The sequence below is a fragment of the Rosa chinensis genome, chromosome 4 (assembly GCF_002994745.2).
Source record: "Rosa chinensis cultivar Old Blush chromosome 4, RchiOBHm-V2, whole genome shotgun sequence".
Classification (NCBI taxonomy): Eukaryota; Viridiplantae; Streptophyta; class Magnoliopsida; order Rosales; family Rosaceae; genus Rosa; species Rosa chinensis.
The window spans coordinates 64,180,757-64,199,731 of record NC_037091.1 but is presented as its reverse complement, the minus strand read 5'-3'; the positions used below and the strand labels follow the sequence as shown (position 1 = coordinate 64,199,731).

At 38.5% G+C, this 18,975-nt stretch overlaps 3 protein-coding genes across 3 annotated transcripts; 2 read left to right on the top strand and 1 right to left on the bottom strand.

Moving 5' to 3' along the window:
- Positions 1-861: 861 nt before the first annotated feature.
- On the bottom strand, positions 862-2,936 carry LOC112197028. Its single transcript, XM_024337550.2, has 3 exons — positions 2,553-2,936; positions 1,518-1,582; positions 862-1,098 (listed from the first exon to the last, which is right to left on the bottom strand). The coding sequence occupies exons 1-3, from the start codon at positions 2,646-2,648 to the stop codon at positions 957-959; spliced, it is 303 nt and encodes a 100-aa protein (XP_024193318.1). The 5' UTR covers positions 2,649-2,936; the 3' UTR covers positions 862-956.
- Positions 2,937-12,273: 9,337 nt separating this feature from the next.
- On the top strand, positions 12,274-13,532 carry LOC121052889. Its single transcript, XM_040518831.1, has 2 exons — positions 12,274-13,432; positions 13,525-13,532. The coding sequence occupies exons 1-2, from the start codon at positions 12,274-12,276 to the stop codon at positions 13,530-13,532; spliced, it is 1,167 nt and encodes a 388-aa protein (XP_040374765.1).
- Positions 13,533-13,565: 33 nt separating this feature from the next.
- On the top strand, positions 13,566-14,440 carry LOC112199760. Its single transcript, XM_040519054.1, has 2 exons — positions 13,566-13,913; positions 14,005-14,440. Exons 1-2 carry the CDS (start codon positions 13,627-13,629, stop codon positions 14,066-14,068), a joined length of 351 nt encoding a protein of 116 aa, XP_040374988.1. The 5' UTR covers positions 13,566-13,626; the 3' UTR covers positions 14,069-14,440.
- The last annotated feature ends 4,535 nt before the right edge of the window (positions 14,441-18,975 follow it).

Genomic DNA, 18,975 nt, shown 5'->3' with positions numbered 1-18,975 from the left:
GACCATGTCACTAACCAAGTAACTGTCCATGTCAGTAGCCAAGTCACTGTTAATCACATGTCACTAACCAAGTAACTGACCATGTCACTAACTAAGTAACTGTCCATGTCACTGACCAAGTAACTGTCAGTAGCCAAGTCACTGTTAATCACATGTCACTAACCAAGTAACTGACCATGTCACTGACCAAGTAACTGACCATGTCACTAACCAAATAACTGTCAGTAACCAAGTCACAAGTTAATAGCCAAGTCACTGGTAATCACATGTCACTAACCAAGTAACTGACCATGTCACTGACCATGTAACTGTCAGTAACCAAGTCACAAGTTAATAGCCAAGTCACTGGTAATCACATGTCACTAACCAAGTAACTGACCATGTCACTGACCATGTAACTGTCAGTAACCAAGTCACAAGTTAATAGCCAAGTCACTGTTAATCACATGTCACTAACCAAGTAACTGACCATGTCACTGACCATGTAACTGTCAGTAGCCTATGACCTGGCCAGTGACTTAGTCAGTGACATGAGTATAAGTGTCTAATAGTGACATGGTCACTGACATACAATGTGACTTAGCCAGTAACTTGATCAGTGACATATTTATGACTGTGATATGACCAGTAACTTCACCAGTGACATAGTCAATGACTTAAGGTTAACAGTGACTTTTCCAGTGACCTCACTAACTAAGTACCTGGCCTGGCCAGTGACTTAGTTAGTGACATGTGTATTAAGTGTGTAACAGGGGACCTAGCCTAGATATGATTTCATAATAAGAATACTAAATTTTATGAGCTATAGGAGCAGTAATTTAACAAAACACTCAATCCCACAAGTCATGATCGCCAACATAATGAGTATCAAGACCAACTTCTTTTTTTTTTGGGATTAAAGAAGATCTAAAACTGTAAATGAAATAGTATAATCTTGATTTTCCATTGCACATATACTATATCACAAAGTAACAAAACTGAAACAATATTACAGAATCAAAATTTTGAAATCCCAATGAATCGATCAAGGGCAAATCAGGTGCAGGTGAATTGGAAGGGCAGGTGGCTTTTGCCTTTGGTCTGGATGTAACTGTAAAGCTGCACGCATACAAAAATCCATACAAAAATTAATAAGCATACTTCGTATAATTAGAAATACTAAGCAACTGTTCATGATATCTAACTCATAAATAAAATGAGAAACTACATAAGAAAGTCATGACAAAACCAATTGTATTGCATTTGAAGAACAAAGAACCCAAACTAAGAGAAATGAATGACACCTAACTACCAACATCAGTAAAGCAGGGTCATTTAGGATGGAATGAGGCACACATAACACAATGATTAACATCAGTAAAGCAGGGAATTTAGTCTCATAGGTCTGAGGCAACTGCATGAATGAAGTAATTTTTATCAGAGACAATATGGAGCAATATCAACAGTCTACTAATAGCCGTGATGACATGTAAGCCCAACCAAAACAATTAAAAATACAACAATTAGAAAAGACAAACCTTGATCCACTGCCACTGCGATCCAGTTTGTGCATAAGAATTGCTTGCGACCGGGCATTCAATGACTGTAATATTATTACCAGATTAAGTTAGTTTCATTGCAGATCAATCAAAAAAATATAATGCAGTGTAGAAACTTAGTTCACAGTTTTAGTACAGCCATATCTTTATACCACAAAGCAGTACCCTTTGGATTTGCAATGCTGATGTCTGCACTGCCTGAAGATATCATGCACTTCCTACTAGTTAAAGTAACGGGGTCAACCAAAAAAGTTATTCAGGGAGGGCTAAGTGGTGGGATTATGAAACTAGTAAAACCATCTCCTTTCACTCTAAACCAATGTCTTTTAACAGATAATGTACTCCTTACTAGTTAAACCAAAGAGGAAGGGGATAAGTGACAAGCCCAGTAAATAGGTTACAAGAATGCATGATGTGCTATATTCTCTATCACAACTTTCATTACTTACATGCAAACAAAATCATAACTGATCAAACTTTACATCATGATTAAAAGCTCACACCAATTTAAACTAAAATTTTCACCTTTTATATTTGGATGATAAACTCTAATCATTTATAAAAAGGAAACTCATCTTCTTCAGTAGATTAAAAAAATATGACGACCCACATAAAGTACTAAGCAGATTGAACCAATGAAGTAACATAATATTGTTTCCTTATCAAAAATGAAGCAGAGGTACCATTAGCATCAAACATAATGACATCTTAAAATAGCAGCAGCGTTTGCTATTATGAAACCAAAAATCAATTTCTAACCCCATATACTCCTTGAGCCAGTAGCCAAGATTAACAATACTGGTAGTCCAGAAGATATATAAAGGTCAAAGCAAATTGAAGATTTGTTCGCATATGATCAATACTACTACTTCAATCGATTATGGGAAACAGAATCTCCAAATTCTCAGGCAACAAAGCAAGTAATCTACCAAACAGAAGCACATAGATTATAGATACATTCTAGCATGCGAAAATTGATTAATAATATTGAAAAACTGAAAAATCAGAACTCACAGTGACAAGGGAGATGGATCGCGGCGGCGACAAGGATTCTGAAGTTGCTGCTGGTGCGCGAGGTAGCCGTGTAAAAAACCCCGCCGCGGTCGACATCCGGCAGGTACAATTGCGGCGAGTGGCTCAAGTCCGACAAGAGTTGGACGAGTCGGCTCCGGGTAGTGTCGTGCAAGGACCAGCACGAGATCCGACTTGAGGATCCAAACTCCAACGATCTCCGTCGAGACCATGCTTGACTCGTCGTGCTATTTCGTCCTTAAGATGGAGGACGGCACCGGCAAGCACGCCTTCATTCGTCAAGTGCAATGAGGCGTTCTATTTCAAGAAGAAGAAGAAGAAGAAGATAGAGAGAGAGAGAGAGAGAGGTTCGGATGGGTTGAAGGGAGAGTGAGAGCTGTCGATGGCAGTTTTGTAATTAAATGTAACTCTAATGGTAGGTTGTGAGGAAGTGACCTTAATTATCATAGGGACATTTGTGTATCCTGAATTATAATAAAACACTTTAAAATGACCTCTTTTATCATTGACCCATATATATATATATATATATATATATATATATAAATATATCGGCACCCGACTTTGGGTTTGATACAAAAAAAAGAAACATGTATGTATGTATCATCTTAACAATACCATTGAAAGTGAGCTTAATTAGCTAGAATGATTAAGGCTTCCCGAGCTGTAGTGATAAAAATAAAAGAAATTATTAGATGAGAGCATAGGAGGATAGTGGGAAGATAGGTATATTGAGAGCTGTTTTTTTTTTTTTTTTTGGTGAAGAGCTTTTTCTTTTTTGTGTGAGAAAGAATCCATCAAAATCTCTTAGGAAGTGGTTGGATTGTTTTTGAGTTTTGATATGTATAAAAAGCACTATAAAATCCTCCAAAATCCAGCATTTAATGAAATCCTTAAAAATCCGTATATTTTTGAATATCTGCATATTTGAATGGATAATTTTAATCGAATACATCAAGATTTTAAAGGATTGTTTAAAATCTCAATTGAATACTCATAAACTTTCAAAATACAAAAAAATCTTGTAGACTCTTAAATGAATACACCCCCCTAAGATTGTCAATCACTCTTACCATTAAAAGTCCCCCAGTTCAGCATTTGGTCTTTTGTCTTCATCTCAAAGAAGAAATATTTGTTGAAGAATGTTGACATTTGTGTGCCTTATCAAACTAGGAGTAGTTCTATGATTGTAATAAGAGAGAGCATTCTAGAATTCCTAATCCTATTCGGAATAGTTTTCCTTGTATCATTAGAATATGTACTTTGTAATCCCTATATATAGGGCTCCTATTATCAATAGTGAAACACACAATTCTCTCTACAATCCCTTTTGCATCCTATTTCCTTAAACACGTTATCAGCATGAGTCTTAACCCTGAGATCAAAAATTCAAAACCAGAAAATTCTCCAACATTAGCCTTGCCAAGCGCCTAGCCTGTTCTAGCCCGCTTGCCCTTGCAGCCATCTCGACTAGACTTGCCGACCACTCACGGCCAAGCACCAACGGCCCTCAGCCAAGACCAGCAGCGCGCACAAGCACACACGCACGCACCAGGACTACCAGGATTGCAACCCAATTGCAATCCTGCTACACGTTTGCAAACCTACTTCAGAATCAGGATCGAAAGCTGCCTTGCAATCCTACAGAAAGGATCGAAAACATCAGCAATCCTAAAGAACTTTAAACCCCTACATCAACACGCACGTGTATCAAGGTTTTCAAGCTTCAAATTACCAAGTAAGTTTTATTCCCGCTTTTGAATTTAATTTTAATTTAAATTCTTTGTCTCGGGGACTTGCAACCTCCCTTCTTTTACATCCCACCTTTCTGTAATGTGGGTTCGATTTTCTAAAAGCGGAATCATGGGGATTCACGCTATATACGAACTAAGAGCGTTCGTAATCTTCGGACTAAAAGTGTCTGTAAGCATCTATTTTTACGGACTAAGAGCGTTTGTAAGCTACGGACTAAGAGTGTTCATGAGCATTAAAAATTGACCATATAAACGTCATTGGTTTCAATCCAAAATTTGGAAACTATCAACAAAGACAGTGGTTATAACTCTTTCCAAAGTAGGCTCATCCAAAATTAATTGTGATGTCTAGGAAATGTCTGAACTGAGAGAACGGTTTTAAAAGTAAGCACAGCTCCACCAAAATCTCGCCTTATCTTACTTGGTCACAACCAAATTGGAGTTACCGAATGGATTGAGTAACTACTACTTGTCTAAGCTTGATTGTCATTTTTTTGGATTAAATTTTGATTTAGAAACTTTGACGTAATCATTGGTTTTCATTGAAATAAAGTGTCGATTTTGATTTTTACTTTATTCATTCAAATATGTTTCCCGGAGAGCTAGAATGCCTCGTGGATAGTGCTACTACGCATACTATACTTTGAAATAGGCAGTTATTTCTTGAGATGATGCCTACTCGATTTTCAGTGACTACGATGGCAAGGTCATCTAAATTGATTCATGGTCGAGGACCAGCTCAATTCTTATTGCCATACGGCACAATCATTAATGTCACTAAAGCTCTCTACGCTCCTAGGGCCGAAAGAACCCTTTTGAGCTTTAAAGATATAAGAGTCAATGATTTTCATGTGGAAACACATTGTGAGAATGGACAAGAGTTCATTTGCATCACCTCTAATGACTACGGACATAAAAGAGTCTTAGAGAACTTATGTGTCGATTTAGTGGGTTGTATGCAACCACTATTCGAATCATTGAATCCAATCATGTTATGAGAGATGACTTATGGGATTCCGACACATATAAAGTTTGGCATGACCGTTTGGGACATCCATGTCGTTATATGATGATCCATATCTTAAAGACTTCACACAGACATCCTTTTTTCAGAACAAAAAAGAAGTAAAAACTGAATTTTGGACCAAGAAGGAGTACCTGCGCCGTCCCCCTGCAAGACCGGCCATCACAGGCCTGCGCTGTCGTCCCCCTGCGACCCAAAAGTGGCATTGATGCCACATATGCTTCCTTGCTTCCAATTCTACTTCTAAGTCAATTGTGACTTCATGGTTCAACCAAAATCCTCATTGATTGCTTCTAAAGCCCATCATTCATTATGCAAAGCCTGTTCTTTAGTAAAATTAAGATCGAGACCATCCTATGCAAAGGACACTAAAGAAAATATACCATTCTTACAAAGAATCCAAGGTGATATTTGTGGACCTATTCAACCACCTTGTGGATCATTTAGATATTTTATGGTGTTGGTTGATGCATCGACACGCTAGTCATATGTCATGCTTTTGTCCACTAGGAACGCTGCATTTGCTAAACTCCTAGCTCAAATTATTAAGTTACAGGCTCACCATCCTGATCATCCTATTAAGTCTATAAGACTTAACAATGTTGGGGAGTTTCATCAAAAACTTTTGAAGATTATTGCATGTACATTGTGATTGACGTTGAACATCCAGTTCCTCATGTTCACACCCAAAATGGCTTGCAGAAGCCGCCATTAAACCACTACAAGTGATTGCTAGAGCATTGGTAATGCGCACCAATCTCCCTATTTCTGCTTGGGGCTATGCAATATTGCATGCAGCTGTGATTATTCGTTTGAGGCTCACTGCCACTCAACCCTTTTCTGCGTCCCAAATGGTAACGGGGTATGAGACATTAGTCTCATACTTACGCATATTTGGGTGTACATTTTATGTGCCAATTGGGCCACCACAGCGCACCAAAATGGGTCCTCAAAGATGATTAAGCATTTATGTTGGATATGACTCTCCAACTATTATCCGCTACTTAGAACCCTTGACAGGAGATCTCTTTACCGCTTGATTTGCGGATTATCACTTTGATGAGATAGTCTTCCCGTCGTTAGGGGGAGATAAGAACATAAAGATACCAGAGGTTAGTGTGACATCTAATTTTTTTGTCATACACTAGACCTGATGTTGCTTATGCAATTAGTGTTGTGAGTCAGTTTATGCATAATCCAAGTGAATGGCACATGGAGGCAGTGGTAAGAATCTTGAGGTACTTAAAGTCAGCACCAGGAAAAGGTTTAATGTTTTCTAAACATCAGTACCTTGATGTTAGTGGGTATACAGATGCGGATTGGGCTGGTTCTATCACAGACATGAAGTCTACATCTGGGTACTTCACCTTTGTGGGAGGCTTTTTTTGAAACCAAATCCATTTTCCCGTGATTTTCAATACAAAATTGGTAGATGTAAGAGGTAAAACCTCGTACTTTTGATGAAAGAATTGGTGGTACTCTTGATTCAAAAAGTAGAAGAAGCAAGGCACGAGGGAGTTTACTTGCTTGACCATAGGTAGTTTACTAATGTTCAACAAGAACGACATGAATTGTCGTGGTCTGTCCTCACTTTGTCTCATCTTGATCCCCGAACCGCACAGTCTGAAATTGAAGTGCGGAAAATTCTCGACCTTCAGAACTTAGCAGATTCAATGCCTGATACATTTTCTGATATCGCTAAAGTGACGAGATCACACATACCTGTTGCATACGTGCCTGCAAGGATTGATGTTTCTCAAAATAGAGGACATGGCGCCGTCCCTAGTTTCATTGGGCATGGCGCCACCGCCCACAATGGTAATGGTGCAGTGGCTCTGGCCGGGCTCCCTATAAGGAAGTGAGGGAGGCCAAAAGGTTTGATGGATTCTCGCCCAAGAAAGAAAGTGAGTTTGGCACAAAATAATCCATTAATCATCGACGTAAATAATCCATCTCATGAGAATATTTCGGTTTATGGTTATGTCCAAGAGACATCATTGGGGGACGCTCCAATGTCAGAACCAATTTCAGAGAATAGGGAGATCTCCATGAATTAAACTAGTGTACATGAGATGATGGATAGAAATTCTATTGCTATTGATGATGCATTTGCATATCATGTTGGAAAAGAATTATAGAATATGATTGTCGAAGAATGCCAACGAAGAGCGGATTGGCCTGAATGGAAAGATGTGATCCAGGCTGAATTATATTCACTAGCAAAGAGACATGTATTTGGGTCTATAACGCAGACACCTCTAAATGTAAAGCCTGTTGGTCATAAATGGGTCTTCGTTAGAAAGCGTAATGAGAAAAATGAGGTAGTTAGATATAAAGCCCGCCTTGTAGCGCAAAGTTTCTCACAACTCTCTGGAATCGACTACGAGGAGACGTATTCTCCTGTAATGGACGTTATAATGTTCCGCTACCTTGTCACTTTGGTAGTTTTTGAAAAATTTGACATGCAGCTTATGGATGTGGTTACAGCATATCTCTATAGGGATCTAGATTCAGATATATATATATATATATATATATATATATATATATATGTATATATGAAGGTTCCAAATGGACTTCAATTACCCAAATCAAGTGTCTCTAAACCACGGAGCGCATTTTCAATAAGATTCAAACACTCACTATATGGATTAAAGCAATCCGGACGGATGTGGTATAACCGTCTAAGTGACTACTTGATTGGGAAGAGATATATTAACAATGAAATATGCCCATGCATGTTCATTAAAAGAACAAGTTCTGGATTTTCAATTATAGCAGTTTATGTCGATGATATGAACTTGATTAGGACTCTAGATGAGTTAAAGGAAACTGCTAAGTATTTGAAATCTGAATTTGAGATGAAATATCTTGGAAAAACACGATTTTGTCTCGGTTTAGAACTCGAGCACTGTAGTGATGAGATTTTGATCCATCAGTCTGCATATACTCAGAAAATTCTAAGGTGCTTTAATGAAGATAAAGCAAAGTCTGTGAGTACTCCTATGATTGACCGAAGTCAAAAGCCCGGAAAAGATCTGTTTCGTCCAAAGGATGAGGACGAAGAGTTATTAGAGGCCGAAGTACCATATCTAAGTGCAATAGGCTCATTATTGTACTTAGCTCAATGCACAAGACAGGACATCTCATTCACAGTGAACTTGGTAGCTCAACATAGTTCTGCTCTAACACGCCGTCATTGGATTGGTGTAAAAACAATCTTTCAATACTTAAAAGGTACGATTGATATGGGCCTATTTTATCGCTTAATACAGAGAAGAAGAATGAAGGAAGAATGGATCGGACCCCATTAAGCATAATGTCGCCGTCCCCACCGCCGTGACAGGCGAGATGGTCGGCGCCGGCACCACCAAGAGTGGCCGATGTCACCCTCATCCCCTCTGTCAAACTGATGGTGATGTTTTGATGGGTTTTGCTGATGTAGGGTATCTCTCTGACCCTCACAAATGTCTCTCCCAAACAGGTTATGTCTTTACCATGGGAAGTACCGCGATATCTTAGAGGTCTACAAAGCAGACATTTGTCGCTACTTCCTCAAATCATGCAGAGATTATTGCTCTACATGAAGCCGTGCATGAATGCATATGGCTAAGGTTTGTAATTAGATATATTTGAGGAATTTGTCGTTTGAAGTCTACCACAGATGAACCTACATGCATATATAAGGATAATGCAGCTTGTATCTAATAAATGAAGTTAGGTTTCATCAAAGGCGACAACACCAAACATATATCGCTTAAGTTCTTTCATTATCAGCAATAACATACACTTCTAAAGATTGAAGTGACTCAAATCCAATTAGAGGATAATGTAGCGGACTTATTTACTAAGTCGTTACCTAAATCCACTTTCGAGAAACATGTAAAGAGTATCGGATTAAGAAAGTAATCCAAACTCCAGGGGGAGATGTCGGCATCAGGGGGAGGCATGATGTCTACATGTTTGATCTCGAATAGTGAATGACGTGTTGTATTCTTTTTCTCCTCCTCGAGGTTATTTTTGTCCCACATGGTTTTTATTACTCGAGCAAGGTTTTTTAACGAGGCAACTGATGAAGCGTCACCACCAAGTTTGAGTGGCACAAGGGGGAGTCTTGAAGAATGTTGACATTTGTGTGCCTTATCAAACTAGGAGTAGTTCTATGATTGTAATAGGAGAGAAGATTCTAGAATTTCTAGTCCTATTCGGAATAGTTTTCCTTGTATTATTAGAATATGTACTTTATAATCCCTATATATAGGGCTCCTATTATCAATAGTGAAACACACAATTCTCTCTACAATCTCTCTTGCATCCTATTTCCTTAAACATATTTGATATCAATTCTTGAAATTGTTCAGTCTCTTTTAAGCATGAATTCTGACCAAGCTTGGTTCAACTTTTAAGCATGCATAAACTTGGTAAAAAAGTTTGACACGAGTAGTCATTTGAAAAAGTTATGACATAATTACATATAGTTGATAATCCAGGAGAAAAAAAACGAAAAAACTGATGTAGAAAGATGCTATGAACATGAAAAGATCAGGTAGTGTCAGACCCAAAATCTAAATACCGATTGCTCGTAATTCAGACAATCAAAAGAACAGTATAATTGCTTGTATAGGACATTGTATAAAATAATAATTAGGATTTTCATTCCTTGATCTTGTAGGAATAGTGTTTGAAGCCTATACATTAGGCTTGCCAGCCAAGGCGGTTAGTCCAATATCATAGTCTATGATGGAAATCTATAATTGTGATACAATGCTATTGCTGGCTCCAAGCTTCCAACTCCTTTCAGAGCAAGTTCATCTATCGAAAAAGTACTTTTCTTTATTGCTGCTTTTTGAATTCTAGGCACTGTCTTATTCTCATTCACTTCAACTCGCTCAAGTAAAGGATGCTCTCTTTTCTAATCCTTGCTCAACAAGGAGTGAAGTTCCTCATCATGGGGAACATAGGTACCCACTGTACTTTTTTCCCTTGGAGAGATTCTAGAAGATTCTTGGTCTGAACTTCTCATAAGGGTTAAGGCATTGTGGTTCATTGGTCCCTTAACTTCCAGAACATTATTGGCCAAAAAGTTCACTTTCAACATCATTTAAGCAAAATAAACTGGACAAAGGGAAATTAAATAATCTTAGTGTATTAAATTTGTCAATTACATTATCATCAACCACCAAATCTTAATTGGATGAAATCTTAGTTTAGGCATTTAGTACTTGTAGCATTACACTTAAAAGTATAATTAAGAGAAATTCTATGGTCAGCCATCATGCCTTTGCTACGTGTCAAAATGCAATTCGACTCCTCAAAGCTAACCAGTGACAAAGTCATTGCTGCGAAGCACGAGATCATGACGTGTTGTTTATTCTATTCAAAAATAGAGGCAAGATTCTCTAGACTAAGCATAACTGCCATGACAAGTTATGGCCAAGAAAAAAACAAAAAAAAACCGAGCTGCCATGACAAGTTATTTACACTGTAGGAGATGTACTTGAAACTTGAGGGCCAATCTTTGACCTCTGAGCTCTTTTTCTTCCTATGAATAATTAAATATTGGCTTCACGAGCTTTGCTTCATCCACAGAAAGCAGTTGTTACCTCTGAGCTTACATTTCAAAGTCAGTGTGAGCTTTGCATTACATTCTTCTAGCTCATTTAGTTAACTTCATGCCTAATGAGAATGTAGTACTATGTCGATTGCATTTTCTTCCAAAGTTTTTACCATGTTCTGCATTCCCTCTACTGTTTTTAGTTGAGAGTTACTAAATTTAATTTTTACTTTGAAACAGCAATTGTCATTATCAACTAGTCAGCTGTCAGCATGGTCAAGAAAGTTTACTTGTATGGATTTCCCACTGTGGAGTCTCCAGAAGCAGTTACGAAATTTCTGGAGGAGTATACCGGAGAAGGAATTGTTCTCTCTGTGAATGTTCTTCCTCCAAAAGATGGCACATCAAGATCATCTGCCACCTATGAAGCATGGATACTTCAAAAATCTGACTATGGTGTATCGTATCCGTATCGGATACGGATACGGGTACGATACGCACTGGGTACGTATCTAGGACCTTCAAAACGTATCATTGACTGTAGTATCAGTTGACTTTTTTGATACGTATTGGATACGGTTAGGCAAAATTTTGGATACGTTTTGGGGGTATTTTGGATAATTTCCTATCACTTTCAACCTGATACACACGAAGCCGAGTGCGGCTTCGATCAGATTCAGTTCTCTCTTCGCTTCTTCGCGGCGTCCCTTTTTGTTCGTTGCTTCTTCCCGAGTTCACACTTCGCAGCTAGTGGGTAAGTTCAGATCGAAAGCTTGAAGCTAGTGGGTATGTTCAGTTCGAAAGCTTGAAGCTTTAACATCTGTGGGTTGAAGGCTTCAAGGTTGAAGCCTTGAAGGTCGAGCTCTCTGAAGACTATCTTCGCATCTCTGTTTGTTGCTTGATGGGTATGTTCTGAATTGAAAGCCTTGAAGGTTGAAGCTCTGTGGGAGTGTGGGTTGAAGGGTTGAAGCTTGAAGATTGGACCAGCAGTTCTCTGAAGACTATCTTCGCATCTCTGAAGACTATTAATAGCTCCAGCAGTTCTCTGAAGGGTTGAACCTTCAACTTGTTCTGTCACTTCTGTGGGCTATTATTAAAGGTATGTTCAAATTTTTGGATCATCTTATATCAATTATAGTGAGTAGGCCAGTAGGTTTGGAATCAATTACGTTTTGGAGTATGAATTATCGTTTAATTAAGTCTGTTACATGAATGTTTTGGAATCAGTTACATGAATGTTTAATTAAGTCTGTTACATAATGTTTTGGAGTATGAATTACGTTTTGGAATCAATTACATGAATGTTTAATTAAGTCTTGGCAGCAACCATCTATTTATCTTTTTTATTGTTATTCTTACCTGTTTAGGAAGATGAGCGATGCAAATGCAAATGCAACAGCAACAGCAACAGCAACAGCAACAGCAACAGCAACAGATTCATCTACTAATGAGGGTGAACCCAGTGGAAGTGTGGGAGATAATAATAAGGGTTCTCCTTTGTGGAAATTTGTTACGGTCCTTGTTCAACCTAAGAAAGGTGAAGGAGGCAATTGTACATTCAAGTGTCATTTTTGCAATGGTACTTTCAATGGATCACATTATAGAGTGAGGTTGCATCTTCTCAAGATTAGTGGCAAAAGGATTAGAATATGTAGGTCAATCCCGGACGAGAAGAAAAGAGAGGTTGAAGGCTTGGTAGAAGCTTATGAGACCGGTAAAAAGAGAGGACAACCTAGACTAGTTCCTCTCCCTTCATCAAGCATTGAAGGTTCTTCAAGTGGAAGTACATATGGGCTAGATTTAATGGATGAAGTAGTGGAGGTTCCAAAGAAGAGGAAGGGAGTAAGTGGACCGCTTGAAAAGGCGTTCAATAACAATGCTAGAGAACAATTGGATTGTGAAATAGCAAGAATGTTTTATACCGGTGGTTTGTCATTCAACCTTGCCAAGAATCCACACTATATTCATTCTTATAATCGGGCTTCTTCTTGTCCAATTCCTGGTTATCGGCCACCTGGTTATAATGCTTTGAGAACCACTCTTCTACACAAAGAAAGGATGCACATTGAGAAGATGTTGGAACCGATTAAGCTCTCATGGCAACAAAAGGGTGTTAGTGTGTGTAGTGATGGGTGGTCCGATTCTCAAAGAAGACCAGTTATCAATGTTATGGCAGCTTGTGAATCTGGACCTATGTTTTTGAGAGCAGTGAACTGTGAAGGGGATTCGAAAGATAGGTTCTTCATTTCTGACTTGCTCATTGATAGTATTTTGGAGATTGGTCCACAACATGTTGTCCAGGTAATCACTGATAATGCTAGCAATTGCAAAGCTGTTGGAGCTATTATTAATGCTAGATTTCCACACATATTTTGGACTCCATGTGTTGTGCATACACTAAACCTTGCTTTGAAGAACATATGCACACCAAGTTCCATTACTTCTAATAAGGTTGCTTATGATGCATGTAATTGGATTTCACAAGTTGCTGAGGATGTGTGGTTCATAAAGAATTTCATTATGAACCATGGTATGAGGTTGGCTATGTTTAATGAGCACTCCCACTTGAAGATGTTATCCATTGCTGATACACGCTTTGCATCCATTGTTGTGATGCTTAAGAGATTTAGGAAGATCAAGCAATCTCTAGAACGGATGGTGATAAATGATCAATGGGAAGCTTATAGAGATGATGATGTGACAAAAGCAAGGGCCGTGAAAGACATGATATTAGATGATGATGCTTGGGCAAAGATTGATTACATACTTACCTTCACATTACCCATCTATGAGATGCTTAGGAGGAGTGATACGGATGAGCCATGTCTTCACAAGGTTTATGAGTGGTGGGATGCTATGATTGAGCAAGTAAAGGCCGCTATCTATAAACAAGAAGGCAAAGAACATGAAGAGCCTTTGGAATTTTATGATGTGGTGTACACGATTTTGCTAGCAAGATGGACCAAGAGTTCCTCACCTCTTCATTGCATGGCACATTCATTGAATCCAAGGTAAATTTGAACTATTTATTTGAGATTGAGTTTAGATTTTTACTTCCAACTACAAATTGTTAATTTTTTGTTATATATATGGACCTTGTAGGTATTATAGCATGGAATATCTTCATGGAGCTCCTAATCGTCTTCCTCCACATCAAGATAGATAGTGAGATTTCTAAGGAAAGAAAAGAATGTCTTAAGAAATACTATGCTAATGAAGAGGAAAGACGAAGTGTGAATGAGGAGTTTGCCTCTTTTTCGGCATGCTTGGATGAATTTGCAAGTAGTGATTCTATCAATGATAGAGGTAAGATGCCACCAATGAAATGGTGGGTTGTCCATGGATCTAGTACACCAAATCTCCAAAGGTTAGCTTTAAAGCTACTAGGACAACCTTGTTCCTCCTCATGTTGTGAAAGAAATTGGAGCACCTACAAGTTTATTCACTCTTTGAGGAGGAATAGGATTACACCACAAAGAGCCGAAGATTTGGTGTTTGTGCATAATAATCTTCGGCTTTTATCAAGGAGAACTCCACAATACAAATGTGGAGAGATGTGGGATATTGGAGGGGATGATTTTGACTCAATGGATACGGTTAATGGAGGCATTCTTGAGGTTGCCAACCTCTCTCTTGATGAACCGGAATTGGAGGGTGTAATCTTTGATGATGAGGATGAACTTGATTGAAGTTGTGCAAGTTTTGGAAGCTTGTTTGTGCTTGAACTTAGTTTTAATTTATGTTGCTTGAACTATTTGTTAAGTAATTTGATCCTTTGACTTATGTTTTGTTTGATTGTTTGAATATTATGTCTTTCAATTGCTTGTTTCATTGCAATTCCATCATTTTATATGCAATATTCATCAAATATATTTATTAACACTATATATATATATATATATATATATATATATATTTTACATATTATTTTATAAATGTGTCCAAAACGTATCGTATCCTGTTTTTTTGAAAAAAAACGTATCCACGTATCGTATCGTATCGCACCCCATATCCCGTACCCGTGTCAGTGCATCATAGTCTGCCACAGTTCAATTCACAGCTGTAGAATGTACTGAAATACTACTTCTATTAGCCGGAAAAAAACGCCTGTGGTACGGAGAGTCTTATCTGAAAGCTCGAGAATGGAAGCGTGACATGGCACCAAGATCAAAAGTCTTGGAGGAACTTGTGACACTTCACTTTGGATGCAAGATATCTGAGGAGAAGTTTTCGGCGCTTTGGACAAAATCAGATGTTTCTGTGACATTTGGGATGAAACTGAAAAATGTGCACTTGTCTTTCTCCGATGATTTCGTTTAATACAAGCTTGAGCTCCCATCTGACACTATTTTCCGGATTGAGCTGCATTGCCCACGTGGTCAGTTTAGAAAGTTTCTTCTCATCCAGGTTTGTCAAAGTTTTTACTGCTTGATTCCCCTATTTTGCTGCTCCTCATATATCGTTTATATACTTGTATTTAAATCCTAGTAACTTTTAACTTTAGCTAGCATCAAGTTCATTATCTTGCAAAACAAACTATGTTCTATGCTAGCTTTTTATGAGTTATATCAGTGAAAAAAAAATTTCTTGGGTGTGTTTACGCAATAAGCAGTGATACTGTTATAGGGTTTAGACTCATGTTGTATTTTAGATAAAATATGGTTTCTCTCGGTGAAACTTAGGTGTGATGTCATGTTTGATTACTATTTCAGTTCTAAACTTCAAATGAAGTTTCAGTATTCGAGTACTTACCTATTGCATTATATATATTTCAATGTGAATGCTGTTGAATGCTACTATGTTTTGAGACAAATCGCTCACTTTTGATCAAAAGGTGTTGGGATGTCCTTTCTTCAATGTCGCCAGCTGCCTCCTTATTAAGAGAACGGTTCCTAAAAGATGGTTTTCATCCTATAAAGTCTTATAAGAAGTCATCGGTGTGGTTGGGCCTCAAGAAAGTTTGGCCATTGTTCGTCAATTCTCTCCAATGGTGCGTCGGCGATGGTCAGAAGGTTTCTTTTTGGCTTGATAATTGGTTGGGTGAGCCTCTTGCCTCTACTATTGAAATAGGGGGTTCCATTCCTCCTTAGGCTAAGGTATGTGAGTTTATTATCAATTCTAATTGGGCTCTTCCAGCGGATTTCGTAGATTCTTTTCCTCACACAGCTCAAAAAATTTATCAACTTCCCTTGCCTATAGAAGTTGCGGCAGATTCAGTTCATTGGAAAGGATCATCTTCAGGGGTTATAACAGCAAAGGAAGCTTTTACTTTCTTCTCGGATCATAATCCTAATTGTAAGTGAGGTAAACTTGTTTGGAATAGAGATATACAACCTCGAAAAAGCCTCGTTGTCTGGAAGGCTTTTCATAGGCGTCTGCTCACTGATGAGAATCTTCAACGTCGCGGTGTTTCTTTGGCGTCTTGTTGTACCCTATGTTGTAATCATGCTGAGTCACTGCACCATCTTCTCTTGCATTGCTCGCGAGTTGTGGCTTTATGGAAATGGATTATGCTTCTTTTCTCTCATTCTTTTTCTCCTTGGAGCTCTGTGGATGATGTTTTTTTTGGGACTTTTGCCTCATCACTATCTAAGTCTAAACGACGTCTCTGGACCATAGTAGCCTGCACTTTGATTTGGTATATTTGGACTACTAGGAATCTGCTGCGCTTTGAGGACATCATGTTCAATTTAATGCATGCCCAATGTCAGCTTTTGGGACTTTTCAAAGAATCTGCAACTCTTTCTTTTCCTCCCAAACGAATGCATTCTTCTGTGACTATTTTCTCGGTACTTGGAGTTTCTCAGCTGTCAGCTAATGCTATTAGCTTCATTCCTGTGTTTTGGCGTCCTCCTCCAGCAGGATGGATTAAAGTTAACACTGATGGTTCTCTCAAGAACAATGGTAATGCAGGGTGCGGTGGTGTCTTTCACGATTCAGGAGGATCATTCTTAGGGGCTTTTGCCTCTTCTATATCCTTTGCTAGTTCTATTGCCGCTGAAATTCTTGCAGTCATTGAGGCTATACAATTTGCTTCGACACGGCACTGGGACCATCTTTGGTTGGAGACAGACTCTACTCATGTGGTTCGTTTGTTAAACTCATTGCTGGATGTTCCATGGTTCTACGGATTCCTTGGGCTAATTGTTTGTTATTGCTTAAACAAATGAATCTGAAGGTTTCCCATATTTATAGAGAGGGAAATCGCTTAGCTGATGCCTTTGCTGACTTTGGAGCAACTCATGTTTCAAAGCACTGGTGGTCTGAGGCCTGATTTTGCTTTAGAAAGATTTCGCCGTGATCTTTCTAGGCTTCCCTTCTTTCGGCAAGTTTAGCATTTGGATTATGCTCTTCAAAGGTTCCAGCAGTTGGGCCATTTGTATGATTTTAAGAAGTGTTTCTCCTCTCTTTTGTTTTTACTGAGAAATATTTTGGCCTAGTCCCTCTTTCTCTTCTGTATTTTTTCTCTTTCAGTCAATAAAATTTCGAGTAAGGGGACAGATTACTCCCTTATCTCGCTTCAAAAAGAAATAAAAAAATAAATAAAAAATAACTATGTGCGTCTAACATTTTCTCTTCTTGCCAGTTACGTGGTGCCCCTCGGATCTATAAGAAAGATGTAAATTTGGCTTCTGACAACCACTGGGTTTGAGAAGTTGATTTCACTCCATCATGCTGCATCGAGCAATCCTCTTCTTTATGTTTGGAGCTTCCATTAAGGTGTGCACTTCCAGACCTAGGGAAGAGTTTCATTCACTATATAGAGAATGAAGGACAGTTTGTGCTGAAGAGAGGTAACACTTTCTCCAGAAATTTAGCTCTTGTTCCTACTCTTGCTCCACCCCTAGGGATTGACTTGCCATATAAAATCCTGTTCAAGATAAATTCATTGGTTCAACATGGTTGTATTCCCGGCCAAGCTCTTGATGTCGATTTTTATAATCTAGTGGATCCTAAAAGAATAAGAATTGAATATATAGAGTGTGCCCTGGACAAACTGTTCAACTCCAAGGAGTGCTGCTATGAACCTGTAAGGTGGCTTCTTAAGCAGTACATCATGTACAAGGCATGCAAGCGGATTCCTCAATCACCAGCTATATCTTTAGATAAGGACTTGGGGAATATGCATGATGCGGGTGCATATGGGGCAACATCAAATGCATTATTTTGTTGTTTTATTATAGATTTGTAATATTTGATATTTCATTGTTTAGATATTTTTAGGGTATCGTTTTACATTTAATTTAGGATTTACATTTAATTAGCTTTCCATTTTAGCTTAAGTCTACTTATTCTCCAAGTATTGTAAACCCTATAAATATGGGTAATGTAATCGTTGTTAGATAGCTTATGGTTTATGAATAATATCAGTTTATTTGCGGCATGGATTTGCCCTTCTTTAAGAGTTTGCTACTCCTTATTTCTGGCGTCTATTGAGTGACTGTTGGAGGCCTGTGTTCGATACCTTTTCCCCATTAATTGGTATCAGAGCTTTGGCAAGAGTTTGGTGGATTCCATGTCTCAGGTCGGGCGAAGAAGGGGAGGTTTTCGAATGGAGGGTCGTGACATTAACAACGACATGGCTGAAATCAAAAGGATGCTTCAGCAACTTGCGGTACGTATCGATCGCATCGAAACTCGACGACGAGGTCATAAGAGTTTTGACGGGGAGAGAAACGTTACCACTTATCATCAACGTGTCGATCGCATCGAAACTCGACGACAAGATCGTAAGAGTTCCGACGGGGAGAGAAACGTTACCACCTATAATCAATGTGTCAATCACATCGAAGTTTCACACCAAAGCAGTGAGAGTATTGAGGAGGAACAATACATTGATCTCTCTCATCGCTGTGCTTCTTTGTGTGAGCCAGACATACAGGATGAAGATAATTATGATTCTGAAGATTGCGATGAAAATTGCTTGGAGATTGATGTGTTCGACCTGCCCATGCAAAGGATTCATCTCCCAGTGCAAAAAAATATCGTTAAAGCCATGCCAGCCCATCTTGTGGAAACATCATCAGCAATTGTAAGTCATGAAATTAATTCATGCATGGGTGATATATTTGA

What these genes read in the sequence shown, in the direction of transcription:
- LOC112197028 (XM_024337550.2), bottom strand. Translation starts at nt 2,648, where the DNA reads ATGTCGACCGCGGCGGGGTTTTTTACACGGCTACCTCGCGCACCAGCA. An exon ending in GATCCATCTCCCTTGTCACT is followed by an intron (nt 1,583 to 2,552) that starts GTGAGTTCTGAT and finishes ATAATATTACAG; the next exon opens with TCATTGAATGCCCGGTCGCA. An exon ending in CGCAGTGGCAGTGGATCAAG is followed by an intron (nt 1,099 to 1,517) that starts GTTTGTCTTTTC and finishes GTATGCGTGCAG; the next exon opens with CTTTACAGTTACATCCAGAC.
- LOC121052889 (XM_040518831.1), top strand. Translation starts at nt 12,274, where the DNA reads ATGAGCGATGCAAATGCAAATGCAACAGCAACAGCAACAGCAACAGCA.
- LOC112199760 (XM_040519054.1), top strand. Translation starts at nt 13,627, where the DNA reads ATGATATTAGATGATGATGCTTGGGCAAAGATTGATTACATACTTACC. An exon ending in GCACATTCATTGAATCCAAG is followed by an intron (nt 13,914 to 14,004) that starts GTAAATTTGAAC and finishes TGGACCTTGTAG; the next exon opens with GTATTATAGCATGGAATATC.